The sequence below is a fragment of the Miniopterus schreibersii genome, assembly GCF_964146895.1.
Source record: "Miniopterus schreibersii genome assembly, chromosome: 9".
Taxonomy (NCBI): Eukaryota; Metazoa; Chordata; class Mammalia; order Chiroptera; family Miniopteridae; genus Miniopterus; species Miniopterus schreibersii.
This window is the reverse complement of record NC_138118.1, coordinates 84,304,102-84,317,655: the sequence shown is the minus strand read 5'-3', so window position 1 is coordinate 84,317,655 and position 13,554 is coordinate 84,304,102. Positions and strand designations below refer to the sequence as shown.

The window sequence follows — 13,554 nt, the reverse complement described above, 5'->3', positions numbered from 1 at the left end:
CAGAATCCGACCTCAGGCTGGCCTGACCCCCAGCTGGAAGTTCCAAACAGCCAGACTGCTTGTTGACGGGGAATGTGCAGCAGGTGGGCAAAGGTGCATGGGTCCCGGAGTAGGGAGGGCCCCACACTGCCCTTCCTCGGGAGTAGGGGACAGTGGCCGGAAGCCTTGCTAGCACACAGCAGGGAGCGTAAATAAAACGACCAACGACCAAGAGCCAACAGCCAGATGGGCCGTCCCCGACAGACGGCTCTGCAGACCCCTGTCCAGGGCCGCCCGCTGCCCCACATCCTGGGGGCCTGCTCCCCCCAGGTCAGACCCTGCTTTTCTTCACGAGGACGGCCGGGTCTGGGATGGCACGCGTCCATGACAAGGCCAAGGGAGACACTGGAGGGAGCGTGGAAGGTGTAGGCGCAGCGCCAGGCATCCAGCAGGCAATTGACGGTGGACAAGGCTCTGCTCTTGGACACAGGCCTCCTCTCCCTAAGCCCCACCTGTCAGGTGTGGGGAGGGCACCTTCAGAAGCCCCTCTGGGGTGGGCTGGTCCTGCCCCTGCTGCTCCGCCTGAGCGAAAGTTTTGGAAAGAGCTGCCCCAACCCCTGTAGGTCTGACCCTGGGCATGGGCACACCGAGAACCTCCGAGGGGCCTCAGTGCACATCTGCCAAGGGACAGGAAGGGGAGTCTGGGGCGAGGATGGGCCAGCGGGGCCGCGATTACCTCCCAAGGCTTCCCTGGGGGGGCGGCTGTGGGGAAGGGTGTCTCCCCTGGCAGCTGGGGGGCACAGCATACGCACAGGCTGGTGCAGAAGCACACAGTGGGGCCACGAGAGCAGCAGTACACGCAGGGGAGGCCAGCCCTGCGATGCCTGACCCTCCCATCGTCCGTGGAAGGTGCCATGGCAGGTGGTGGCCAGCTGCAGGGTCAGGCAGGTCACCTGGAATGAGGCCACCTGCACAGCTGTTGGGGAGGCTGGGGAGGTGCTCTGTGTGGGGTGAAGGGCAGAGCAGAGGGTGGGGACAAGGATCGGCCGGCAGGGGAGCCACTCAAACCTCCAGGCCACCCCACGATGCCCCACGTATGGCACCTTCTACTGAACTCACTTTTAAAGCATCTGAATAACGTGTTCAGGTCCTGGGGCTGGGCACCATGCGCGTTAGAGGGTTTTTACAGATGATACTTTTAAAAGGAAACATGAGTCCTCGCTGGCTGGAGGCTCACCTGGAGTCCTGGGGGACCTCGGCGCCCAAGCAGCCGAGAGCTCCTAGAAGCAGCACCCCATGGTGTGTCTGTGCAGAGTCCCCTCTTCCTAAGGACACGGTCATATCGGGGAAGGGCTCACCCTGGACCAGTCCCACCTCATCTCAACATCTGCAAAAACCGTCTCCAGGTAAGGTCCCGTCCTGGGGTCCCAGGGAGTCAACATACAAATTCTGAGGAGACTCCATTCAACCCCTAACACATGCCGACCCTCACGGAGTCTGCCCTGTGTGTACCAGGCACTCTGCTCCCAATTACAGTCCTCAAGCATCAGCTCCACGGGTGTTAGCAGGTGTCAGGCCCATGGGGGTTCTGTAAGCAAATACATTTGGGAACCAGTGAGTAAGATGGTGTCTTCCTTCCTTCCTTCTTGTAAATCCTCCCCCGAGGATATGCTTTTATTGATTTTAGAGAGAGAGGAAGGGGGAGAGAGAGAGAAACATGGATCGGTTGCCTTCTGCACATACCCTGACCGGGGATGGAACCTACAGCCTGGCTATGTACCCCAACCTGGAACTGAACCCATGACCTTTCGGTGCACAGGATGGCGCTTCAGCCAGCTGAGCCACACCAGCCAAGGCCTTCCTTCACTTTCTGACTGCAGGATTTCTCCGCGCCTTTAACATGGTCATCCGTGCCTTGAATTTGCAACTAGGGAGTCTGAGGTTAAGCCTTTCGCTAATTTGTTCAGCCACAGAAATCTCTATTCCAAAAAGTCTCATGAGGGCCTGGTGTGGGGCAGAAGGGACTTCTAGTCTAAGGCCTCAGTACCGACCCTTCCTGAAACCCCATGGGACCCTCTGAAGACAGCAACAGACGTCCTCTGAGGATGAAGCCTCCAGCAAGAAACAAGTGGGGAAGGCAGAGCAATGCCACCCACAAGTGGGCCACGGGCCCCCCGAGGACACCTACCCCCAAAACACAAGAACGGCAGCCACTGCCCGTGGGCTCGGAGGCGCCTGTCAGAGGAAATCCCTGCAGAGCATCCTCCCCGCCCCTTTGAACAGGGCACCCACGCCCATCAGGAACCCCCCACCCAACCCCACGAGCTGTGACATCTGCCACTGTCCTCCCAGGTGAGCCAAGAACACCAATTCAGAGCCGTTTCCTTTACATTTCTGACAATGCTGGGAGCAGGCAGAACTCGGTGAGTGGAGGGAGGCGATTTCCAACCAAACAAGGCTCCTGACAGAATCACTGCACTCTAATGAGATTCAGGTGTAAATAACCACAGCACACAAGGCCGGCTGGCCCCACGTTTGAAAACCAATTAACAGAATCCATCACATCAACCGACTTAAAAGCAAAATCGCACGATCATATCAATTGATGCAGAAAAACCATTCAACAAAATCCAGCACCAAAAACTCTCAGCAAACGAGGCAGAGACGGGAAGTTTCCAGCGAGATAAAGAGCCTCGTATTAGTCAGCTCTGGCTGTCAAAACAAAACTTCACAGGCTGGGAGCTTAAATAACAGAAATTCACTTTCTCACAGTTCTGGAGGCTAGAAGTCCAAGACTAAGGTCCGACAGAGTGGTTCCTGTGCGAGCTCTGCTCCTGTGACTTGTCTGTGGTCACCGCCTTGCCACGTGCTCACCTTTCCCGGGTGGTGCATGTGGAGACGGAGCAGGTGAGCTCTCTGGTCTCTTCCGAGGAGGACACTAACCCTATCTGGTTGGGGCCCCACCTTATGACCTCATTTAACCTTAATTATCTCCTAAAGATCACAGTCGCATTGGGGGGGGTAAGGTTTCCACTATATGAATTGGGGGAGAGGGGACAATTCAATTCATAGCAAGCGTCTACCAAAACACCTACAATTAACCTCACACTTTTTGTGAGAAAGTAGAGGCTTTCCCTGTCGGATCAGTAGTGAGGCCAGCACATCCCTCTCACCACTCCTCTCCAATACGTACTGGAAGTCCCTGCATCTGTCCATGGCCAGCTGCCCTCCACAGACGCCCGGCCAGGTGGCCCAGGGGGGCCAGCGAAGGCACACGGAGGCCGGCCAGGCAAGGCTCAGCCTCTGCGCTGGACGCTATCCCACGGGGCAGCCGCCGGGAGGGCCTCACTGCAGGGCCTCCGTTCTCCCTGGAGCAGGAGGTTCCACCAGGCGCTGCTCACACCTGCCTGGCTGGGGCAGTCCACCCGTCTACCTCGGACCGAGGCCGCCTGGCCTGGGGACACTGATGTCACTTCCGGGCCACTGTGCTCTCAAGATGGCTCCCAGAGCTGAGCCCAGGGCTCGCAGAAGCAGGGCCAACCTGCCAGCACCCCTGTGTCCACCTGCACGCTCAGGGCTACCTGCATGGTGACAAACCCAGGTCCAGGCTCCACACCCGGAGGGAACCCAGCAAGGCTGGCTGCAGACCAATCCCAAAGCCACCTCGGAAGAAACAGAGAGCTGGGCTCACACCATTGCAGGAGCAGCTCCGTGAAAGAACTTCCCTCCCGGCCAGTCTGTGAGCAGGGCACCCCACAGAGTGACCTTCAAAGGCAGCTCTTCAAAGCCGGCTGCCCCACTCGTCGCAGTGCCAGGCAGTCACACAGCTCACAGGACAAGGGGGGGCCACACCGGTGGGGGGACAGCCACACTACCACACACAGGCCTCGGAACAGAGCAGGCCCGGCCGGGTGGCCCAGACCACAGTAAATGTGTCTCAGAGTTCTAGGCTTTGTTTTGTTCTGTTTCAGGTCAGTCAGATCATCTGTCTCAGCTTTATTCCTGAGGAATGCAAACACTGTGAGATCACCCACGGACGTGAGCACCACGGCAGGTCTCAGGGGAAACTCACGGGGTTTCCACAGAACCACAACACAGAGCCCAAGGGGCCCCAGAAAGTCATCCCCAACATTCCTGGGGAAACTAAACCAGAGAGGTTGCATGGTGGCCCTGGGCCACACAGCCCAGTGTCGAGACCTCGTGGCTGCTGAAGGAGACCACGTCACGCCCCAAGTCCACAGCAGCACCCCTTTATGGTGGCGAAAAAGTGGAAGCAGAGCAGTGTCCGCTGTGGGTGAGGGAGGTTCCTCCACGGGGGACAACGTGGCTGGGCCTTGAGGACATGATGGTGATGAAATACACCAAACACAGCAGGACAGACACCGTGATCCCACGTATGGGAGGCCCCCAGAGGGGTCAGGTTCAGGGGCAGAGAGCAGAGGGCGGAGCAGGGGCTGGGGGAGGGGAGGGTGTTAGTGTTTCATGGGGACAGACTGCCAGTTTGGAAGACGGGAGGTTCTGGACACGGTGGTGGTGTCAGTGGCACAACAGGACTGCATTTAACCCACTGAGCTGTGCACTTAACAGCGGCTAAGATGGCAGGTTTTATGTTAAATATATTTCACCACAATAAAAACATGTCCTGGACGTGGATGCAGCCGTATCTCTAGGAAATCATTGAGAAAGAGAGAAAGAAATTGGTACTTGTGAGGCTGTCTTCAAAATCAGGTTTTTTTTAAAAAAGCTCCCTCGGTACCATGTGACAGATCAATTTTTAACCTCTACTGACAAACAAGAAAAATTTAAAGAAAAAAAGCCCTGGCTGGGCAGCTCAGAGAGGTGGTCAGAGCATCGCCCCCATGTGCCAACCTGGGCAGGGTACATGCAAGAAGCAACCAATGAACCCATAAATAAGGGGCCAACAGGGTGATGTTTCTCTCTTTTCCTTCCTCTCTCTCAAAACAATAAGTTAATACAATTTTTAATTTAAAGAAAAAAAATCCATCATCATAGACAGCAAGCCATGAACTCAGAGGATGAGCAGCTGCGACAAGCAGGCAGAGCCCCTGGCTGACTTTAAACAGAGCCCTGCAGGGGCTTCAACGCAGACTGCGCCCCAGCGGGGGCCCAGGCTGAACACCCCACATGCCAACATGCGCTGGCACAGAAGTCTCCAAGAGGCCAAGCCCCTGCCCACGGCGCAACGAGGTGATGCCCAGCAGTCACCACACCAGCCCTGGGCCTGTCCTCAGGCACCACGAGTGACCACGCTGGGACGGCCGCAGCCAGAGCTGCGGACACTTTGCTAAACTCACTTCTCAGCAACTTGAACCCAGGGATCCAGGTGAGAGGTTTGTTTTTTTCTACATGGGTTTTATTTGTTTTTAAACATCTTTAGTGGAAGATAACTCACATACCAAACAATCCACCTACGTAAAGCACATAATCCAACGGTTTTTACTACATTCGTGTCCATCGCCACGATCAAGTACACATTTCATCAGTCCCAACACCGGGGCACATCTAGGTCACGCCCCACCTGTGCCCACGGCGCCTCCTGTGCCGGTGCTTCGTGTACACGGGACCGAGCAGGTGTGGCCTTTGTGACGGCCGCGTTCCCCGAGCATCCTGCCTCCAATGTTCGCGGCACCGCGGCCTGAATCAGTGCTCAGCACCAGTTCTTTCTTTCAGCGCCTGAATGTATCCATTGTGTGGATACAACAAGTATGTATCCATTGTGTGGATACAACGCGTCTTCTTTACCCCATTCATCAGTGGACGGACATTTGGGACGTTGCAATTTTTTTTTCTTTTTAAGTTTTTATTGACTGATTTTAGAGAGAAAGAAAGAGAGAGACAGAAACGTCGGCTTGCTGTTCCACCCGTTTATGCATTCACTGGTTGGCTTTTTTTTTTTTTTAAATCCTCACCCAAGGACATTTTTTCCATCACTTTTCAGAGTGGAAGGGAGAGAGGGGGAGAGAAGGGGAGAGAGGGAGGGAGAGAGAAACATCGATGTGAGAGAGACACATGGGTCGGTCACCTCCTGCACGCACCCCAACTGGGGCCAGGATGGATCCTGCGACCCAGGTACGTGCCCTCGGCTGGAATCAAACCTGGGACCCTTCAGTCCGAGGGCTGACGCTCTGACCACTGAGCCAAACGGGCCGGGGCTCACTGGTTGACTCTTGTATGTGCCCTGACAGGGGGTCGAACCTGCAACCTTGGGGGTGTCAAGAGGATGCTCTGACCAACGGAGAGGACAGGTCCGGCCACTCAGGCCGTCTGAGGATCCCCGAGGCCGCCCCCTCCCTGCCAGGCTCCATGTCTCACGGGGTGAGTGCGCCAACGTGCCGGGAAGGAGCCCAGCCCACAAGGCCTACTGTGCGCCGGGCATGGCCCTGAGTCCTGGAGTTCAGTGTGGTCTGGGGGACAGAGAGGTGGGCCCCCCTCAGCTCCTCGAGGGAAACAGGCACCAACGTGGACACGCTGGACGCCCCGGGGGCATCGCGTCAGAAGACGGACGCCATTCCCGCCGCATCCTGACGGCGGCTGCCTGCCCAGCGTGTGGGTGGGGGCGGCTCTCACATCGGCTCCACGGACAGCGTGGCTCATGCTTCCTCCATAAATGTTCTCAAATCTTTGCCCGGCTAGTGCCAATCTGTTCCAGAATCAACAAAAGCTGGGATCTGACTTAACAAAGAATCGCAACTCAATTACCAGGATCACTCTCACGGCAAAAAGAACTGTGTCCACCAGGATCCGCTAAGCAGGCTGGCGCCCCTGGGCCCGGGAGACGGGCCCCCCGGACGCTGGGCAGCCGGCAACCACTCACATAGGCGCATGTTTTCATTTTAAGCAGATCCAGATCTTTGTATGAATAAAATATACATTTCATGTATATGCCAATATGATCGTTTTTGGAAAACCTTGTGGATACATAATGCATTTTTATGTTTCTGCACTAACAAAGCGACTCGTGCCTTGAAAGATGCCTTAAAAATAATCAGATCAGTTCCATTTTTGTCAGAGAGAAAATTATTTTTTTAATCCTCTCCAAGAAGTGAGGATATTTTTTCACCCATTAACATCTTTTTTTAACCCTCACCTGAGGACATTTTCTCCATTGCTTTTTCAGAGGGAGTGGAGGGGGGAGAGACGTCGGTGTGACAGGCGCCTCAACCGGCTGCCTCCCGCACTCACCCGGACCTGGGGCCGGGATGGAGCCTGCAACCCACGTGCGTGCCCTTGGCCGCCATCGAACCCAGGACCCTTCATTCCGGAGGCTGACGCTCTAACCACTGAGCCAAACCAGCTGGGGCTCCCCTACTGATTTTCAGAGAGAGTGTAGGGAGTGGGGAGGGGGGGAGAGAGAGAAACGTCGACAGGAGAGACACAGCCGCTGGTTGTGTCCCGCAGGAGCCCCGGCCGGGGCCACGGATCGAACCTGCAACCCAGGTACGTGCCCTTGACCGGGAATCAAACCCTCGACCCTCTGGTGCACAGGCCGACGCTCTAACCACTGAGAACACTGGCCAAGGCAGAAAATTAAATTTTTGAAAGTATATTTGAAATCCCCAGAAAGGCCAGTCTCTTGCCTTGGACCAGGTGGCCTCAGGGAGCAGACACTGTGCCTGCCACCTCCACTTGCTCTGTCCTGTAGAGCACTTAGATTCTGGACGGCTCCCTGTGGACACGTAAGGGAATCATCTCTGTTAAAAAAATAAAAAAAAGACAAACAATACGACATTGCCTGTCTCTCCCCCCAGCTCTCGGGAGAGGCTCCAAACCACATCAGAGAGAAATACGTTCCTGGCCAAGAACAAAGGCCCACAGTGGCTGGAGCTCCACAGTCGTGCCCTCCTGGTGATCCTGGGAGCCCCTCTTCAAACACAGGGGCCTCTCATCCCTCCGTCATGCTTGTCAGAGGACAGGCCCCCATTTTTTGCTTTAAAATATGGACACCCCCCCATACACACACGTCCCTGCTTCTGAGAGAGCTGGCAGGCTCGGGGCTGTAAGGAAAGACTGTCATGGAGCGAGCATGAGAAAGGGCTGGGGGCCAGCACATCGAGAATCACGTATACGGGGATTCCACCTGCGTTTTTAAAATCCCTACAGTGACATTGGCCAGGGTCCTCTCGGGACCAGGAAACCCCGCGTGTCAGAGTCACATTTATGGCACATACGTGTGAATTGCCTTTTTTTTTTTTTTTTTGTACAAGACAATATTGTCCTTTTGTTTAAGTAATAAAATTTCAAGCCTTGCTGTTCCCAAATGGGGGCAGAGTGATGGTTGTCATGGAGAGACAAGGAGAGGGAGCCATGGGACGGCGCCTCGTGTTGGGAACGCATCAGACAGCAGGACCAACAGCCCGCGAAGGACAGTGAGGGCCCGAGGAGCCGAGGGTCAGAGCAGACCACAAGCAGCCAAGAGTCAGCCAGGGGAACGGCAACATTTTTTTTAACAATTTTTTTTTTTAATTTTTTAAATTGATTTTAGAGAGAGAGGGAGAGAGAGAGAAACATCAATGATGAGAGAGAAACATCGATCACCTGCCTCCTGCACGCCCCCTACTGGGGATCGAGACCACAACCCGGGCCTGTGCCCTGCCCGGGAATCGAACCCTGACCTCCTGGTGCAGAGGTCGACACTCAACCCCTGAGCCACGCCGGCCGAGCAACAGCATTTTTAAAGCACAGAACCGAGTAAGGTCCTGAGCTCCCGAGAGAAGCAGACGGTGAGTTCCAGAGTCCACCCTGCATGCGAACCCCACCCTGTGTGACCTGGGCCCTGGACGGAGGCCCCTGGCTCAGTCTCCTCTCCCACAAACTGGCCGTGACTGCAGGATGGGACACTAAGGCGATAAGCACCGTTTCACTGCTGGCGACTGTCACAAGAGCAGAAAGAGTGCAGGTAGCAAGCACAAGCTATATTCTTAGCTCTCAGCAAAGTAGGTTATGGTATAAAAATACCGCTCAGTAGTAACCAAACGAGCATCACCTTCATGTGCACCCTGCCGCAGAGTCAGCGTGTGCGAGCTCTGTCTCAAAGCCTCCTTCCCGAGTTGGGGCCCCAGCGCCTGGCCCCTCATCCGTCCTCGGGAGCAGGAGCAGGCCCCCAAAACCCCACCTTTTTGTAGGGCTGCCTGGGGTATCAGATGGTGCCAGGTGCTCAGGGAAGACAAAGTGGGGTCTGGGACATGCCAAGCAGCGGGGGAGTGAGCTGTGTGGCCATTGGGGGCAGAAGGAACAGCACAAGCAAAGGCCCTGAGGCAGGAGTGCTGCTGGGCAGGAGGAAGCAAACACCACAGTTCCTCCTCCACCCAAACCCTCTCTTCCCAGTTTCAGAGCTCAGAGACCAGCACCCGTCTGTCCTGAGTGTTGGGAGTTTATCTGTTAATCGCCTAGCCGGCCAGTGGTTAGTTAGGAGTACAAGGGCTGCCTCGGCAAGGGGTCACCCCACAGGGCAGACACTGGATGGAGTCAAGGGCACACCAAGGTCAGCTCTGGCCTGGACTGGAGGTCAGGTCTCCTGGCTGCTGGGGCAAGTCACCCACCTTCCCACAGCATCATCTCTGTTAAACGCTGTGGGGTGAGGGGGGGTGAGAGGGCTTCTGGTTAACTAATTAAATAAAATCACAGGTTCAAAGTGACATGCTCCTTAGAGGTTGTCACGGCAGGTCCATGAACCCCTGAGTTATGTTCAGAACCTCATGGGAGCTGCTTTCCTCTGGGAGAGCACCTGTATTTTGAAGGAGACACCCCTGAAGTGGAAGGCTCAGGAGCTGGGGCACAAGCACCTCTTCTGACCCAACAAAGAGGGGGGTCAGAGAAAGGGCACAGAGAGGACACAGCCCCGCCGGTGGCCCCACTGCCAGGGACACACCCTGGGGAAACCTGCAGGCCTGTGCCCTGCAGACCCACCACGGGGTTGGAGAGGGGACAACCTCAAGGGACCCAGACCGCCACCAGTGGCGGGACAACGGGCTCGTACCAGGGTCGCTGCGCACGAGCGGCAGTCAGAGGTCACAATGTGCCACCACACAGTGCCCACGACGCTCAACTGAGGCCAAACACGAGTTTCAGGATTTTTATGCAAAGCTCCAAGAACGCACACGAAGAATCCTATACGTTAGTAACCGGCACCGACATCTGTGTGTGAATGAACCAGAAAGGGTCTGGAAGGAACAAAGCCACGAGCAGGACAGCTGCTGGAGGGACAGGGGCTCACCTTTATCTGTGAGCAACAAAGAACCAAAAACTTAAAGCCAAAATGATATAAGAGGAACAGTATCCAATTCTGGGTGGAAGAGATACAAGTGTTTATCACTCCTGAAGTTTTCTCTGTTTTAAAAACCACGCTGCTGGCTGGTCAGGGCTGGCCCAGCATTTCACTGCCCGCTCTGTGGCTGTCTGGGGACCCCGCTAGAGGTGGTTCCTAACCCAGGACCTGGACCAAGTCGGGCTGGTGTCCAGCTGGACAAGGGAGGGCAGAGCCCCAGAAAACAGCTCCTTTTGGCCTTCAAACCTCACTACCCAGGCCCCCAGGGGACAATCCGGAGCAGAAGCAGCAGTTGCGGGGGGGGGGGGGGGGGCGGGTTGAGTAGAGAAGGGGAGGGGGCAGGAGGCAGAAGCTGTGGCCACGTCAGGAGGGCAGCTGTGGGCCTGTGGCCTGGCCCTTCCTGGGCAGAGGGCTCAGCCTGACTGGTGCCAGGGGCTGGAGCTTTAAATAAACTTGGACGCATCCACCTGGGCCAGGAAGTAACACCAACTGTGCCTCCGGCAGGCCAGGCACTGTCAACAACCGGCCAACATGGCCACTGTGGACCCCAGCTCTTGGCTCACCCTACACTGGTCTGGCCTCCTCCCTGCCCAGGATGCCGCGGCAGAGCTGCGACAGGCCCCTCAGCAGTCCTCACTGGACCAGGCCCTAGGGGGGCTCCAAAAAAGGGTGCTGGGCAGAAAGGAACCCTCCTGGTCCCTGGGTGTTTCTCCCCCAGGCCCCTGGCCCCCTCCATGGCTGGGCTTCCCCACTGGCTCAGCCCGTCCCTGGGCACTGCTGCATGGGCATGGGCTGCTCACGTCCCTGCGGATGGGGTAGGAGCCCAGCTTGCACTGCAGGGTCTGCCACCCCCTCTCCGTTCCTGAGGGCGGCCCCGAGGACCTCCACTCCCCAGCGTGGGGTGGGTGGCATGGAGCATGGTAACCAGCCACTGCTGGAGCCACAGGCCAGGGGTGGGGGCCACCCTACACAGTCATGGACCCAGAGAGATCCGCAGAAAAGTGAGGGGCGTCTGAGGAGCTTCAGGTCGAGGAAGCAGGGTGCACCTGCAAGGGTGAGGATCGGGTGCCCCTGGGTGCAAGCAGAGAAACAACACAATGACACCCCCCGAATGCGGGACCCTCCTCCCCCAGTCGCCCTCTGCCCCATCTGAGGACCCTCAGCCCACGCCTGCCTCACAGGCCTGGGGCCAGGGGCCTGCGGAGGGCACAGGGGGAAGGCTGACCCTCCCCTTCCCTCTGCTCTGCTCTCCAGGTCCACCTGCCTCGGGACGGGGCACCCAACCAGCCCCCACCGAGGGAAGGGAGTCTGGGTCCCCAGGGCCTGGCCTTGCCCCACCAGGGGTTCCCTCGCCACCCCTCAGCCCCCAGGCCCCGGCATCCTCCAGCACACGCAGGGTGCGCGGGGATTCCCACACCCCGCACTCCTCCCGGCTGGGCACCCACGGTCATCAGTGGTCAGCGTCGCGCCCCAGCACCAGGCATCCCTACCGACGCGTTTCAGGACGAGCGGACGGGGCTCCGACCCGGGCGCGTAAGGGGAGGGCGGCGGGCACGGGGGGGAGCGCGGGCGCGCCAGGCTGGGCGGCCGCCCTGGCACAGCGACGCCCGGGCACCGGGCGCGCCGGGGCTCCGGTCAGCGACCCTCTCGGCGGAGCCCGGGCGAGGCCCACGGCTCCTGTTGGCGGGCAGAGCCGGGGCCACCTGTTCCCGCGCCTCCTACCTGAGCCGAGCCCTGGAGGCCCGTCCCTCCCGCACCGCCCAGCGACTCCGGAGCGCAGCCCCCCTCCCGCGGTGACCCTGAAACCAGCCTCACCCCTTCCTTTCCAGCCCAGCGATCTGACCCGCCAACCTCCCCGACCTCGGTGCCCCGCGCGCCAGGCTCCCCCTCCAGAAGGATCGGGGCGGGGGGGACCCTCAGAGCCCAGATTGCCCGGGGCACCCACGGCGGAGCCTGTTCCCACGCTGCCCGAGACGCACCGCCCCCCCACGGATGGAGCCGCGCGCCTGAGCAGGCGCTGAGCGGGTCTTGCCGCCCCCGCAGCCGGCCGCCCGGTGGGGGAGGGACAGCGGGGCCCGCGCGGGGACGACCCTCGGGCCGGGGCTGCCCGCACCCCGCGCTCCAGGCCCCCGCGCCCCCGCGCGCCCCTCCTCTCTGACCTCCCGCCGCCAAATGCGTCACGTCTGCCGGGCGCTCCGGAGCCACCTGCTGCCGCCCCCGCCGCGCCGCCCGGGCGCCCCGAGCCTGGAGCCTGGAGCCTGGGCAGCCGGCCGGCGCTGCGCTGGGCAGGGCCACGCGGGGCCGGGCCCGGGGTCGGGGCCGCGCGGCCGTGCTCTCCGGGCCGGAGCCGGGAGGAGCGGGGGCGCGCGGGCCGCAGAGCGCCCGGGCCGGCGCGCGGAGGGTCCGGCGCCGGGGGCCCGGGGGCCCGGGGGCCCGGGGCCCGGCCCTGCCCGCGCGCGCGGCTCTTACTTGCCAATATCCTCGTAGAGCTGGTACTCGTCGGTGAAGCGGGTGCAGGGCACCGTGGTGGCCATGGCGGCAGGACGGCCTGGCGTGCGCTCCCCTGCGCTCGGGCGGCGGCGACTCCGGCTCCCGCTCGCGGGCACGGCGGCGACGCGGGCGCGGGCGACACCTCGGCTCGCGGCGCCGGGCGGGGGCCGGGCTGGGCTGCGAGCGCCCGCGAGATCTGCGCGCTCGGGGCTCGCCAGGAGCGCGCCGCACACCTACGCGCGGGGAGCGCGGGAGCCGCCGTCGCCGCCGCGCCCGCCCCCCGCCGCCCTGCGCCGCCCCGCGCCCAAGCCCGCGCCTCGCACACGCACCCGCGCGTTGCACACACCCTGCGCCCGCGCGCTGCACACGCGCCCAGCCTGTACCCCTGCACGCGGGCCCGCGCCCGCCCCCCGCGCCCGCCCCGCACACGCACCCACTTCTGCGCCCTGCGCAGGGCCTGCGCCCGCACCCGCTCCCCACACGCACCTGCACCCGCGCCCCCGTCTCCTGTGCACGGGTCCTCGCTCTTCACATGCCCGGGGCTCAGGCCCTCACACCCAGGCTGGCGGCCTGGGCGGCCTCTGCTCCCTGCTGGTGACCCCCCTGCGCGCAGACACAAAGTGAACCCTCTCTTCCCTGAAGGCCCGCCTTGCCCCAGACTGCACATGGGGGGCAGGGACAGGGGTATCACCCTCCACAGGATTCATTCCTCCCCCCCAAGGAGGAGATGCTATTTGACCCCTCCACGCACACAGTCCAGTCCCCACCCCCTCCGCAGAGCTGTTCAGGAGCCTCCCAGA

General features: G+C 59.9%; 1 protein-coding gene across 11 annotated transcripts in view; it reads right to left on the bottom strand.

The window, feature by feature from the left end:
* The window catches only part of CAMK2B (calcium/calmodulin dependent protein kinase II beta), a 52,842-nt gene extending 39,835 nt beyond the window's left edge, over nt 1-13,007 (bottom strand). For 4 of the 11 annotated variants that reach the window (XM_081147944.1, XM_081147942.1, XM_081147948.1 and 1 more), the window contains exon 1: nt 12,734-12,939. In XM_081147944.1, the coding sequence (XP_081004070.1) occupies nt 12,734-12,798 (65 nt within the window). In that variant the 5' untranslated portion in view covers nt 12,799-12,939. Of the gene's footprint in view, nt 1-12,423; nt 12,534-12,733 lie in introns of those variants that run through there. The other 7 variants (XM_081147945.1, XM_081147938.1, XM_081147939.1 and 4 more) reach the window with 7 other exon arrangements.
* Nucleotides 13,008-13,554: the final 547 nt, after the last annotated feature.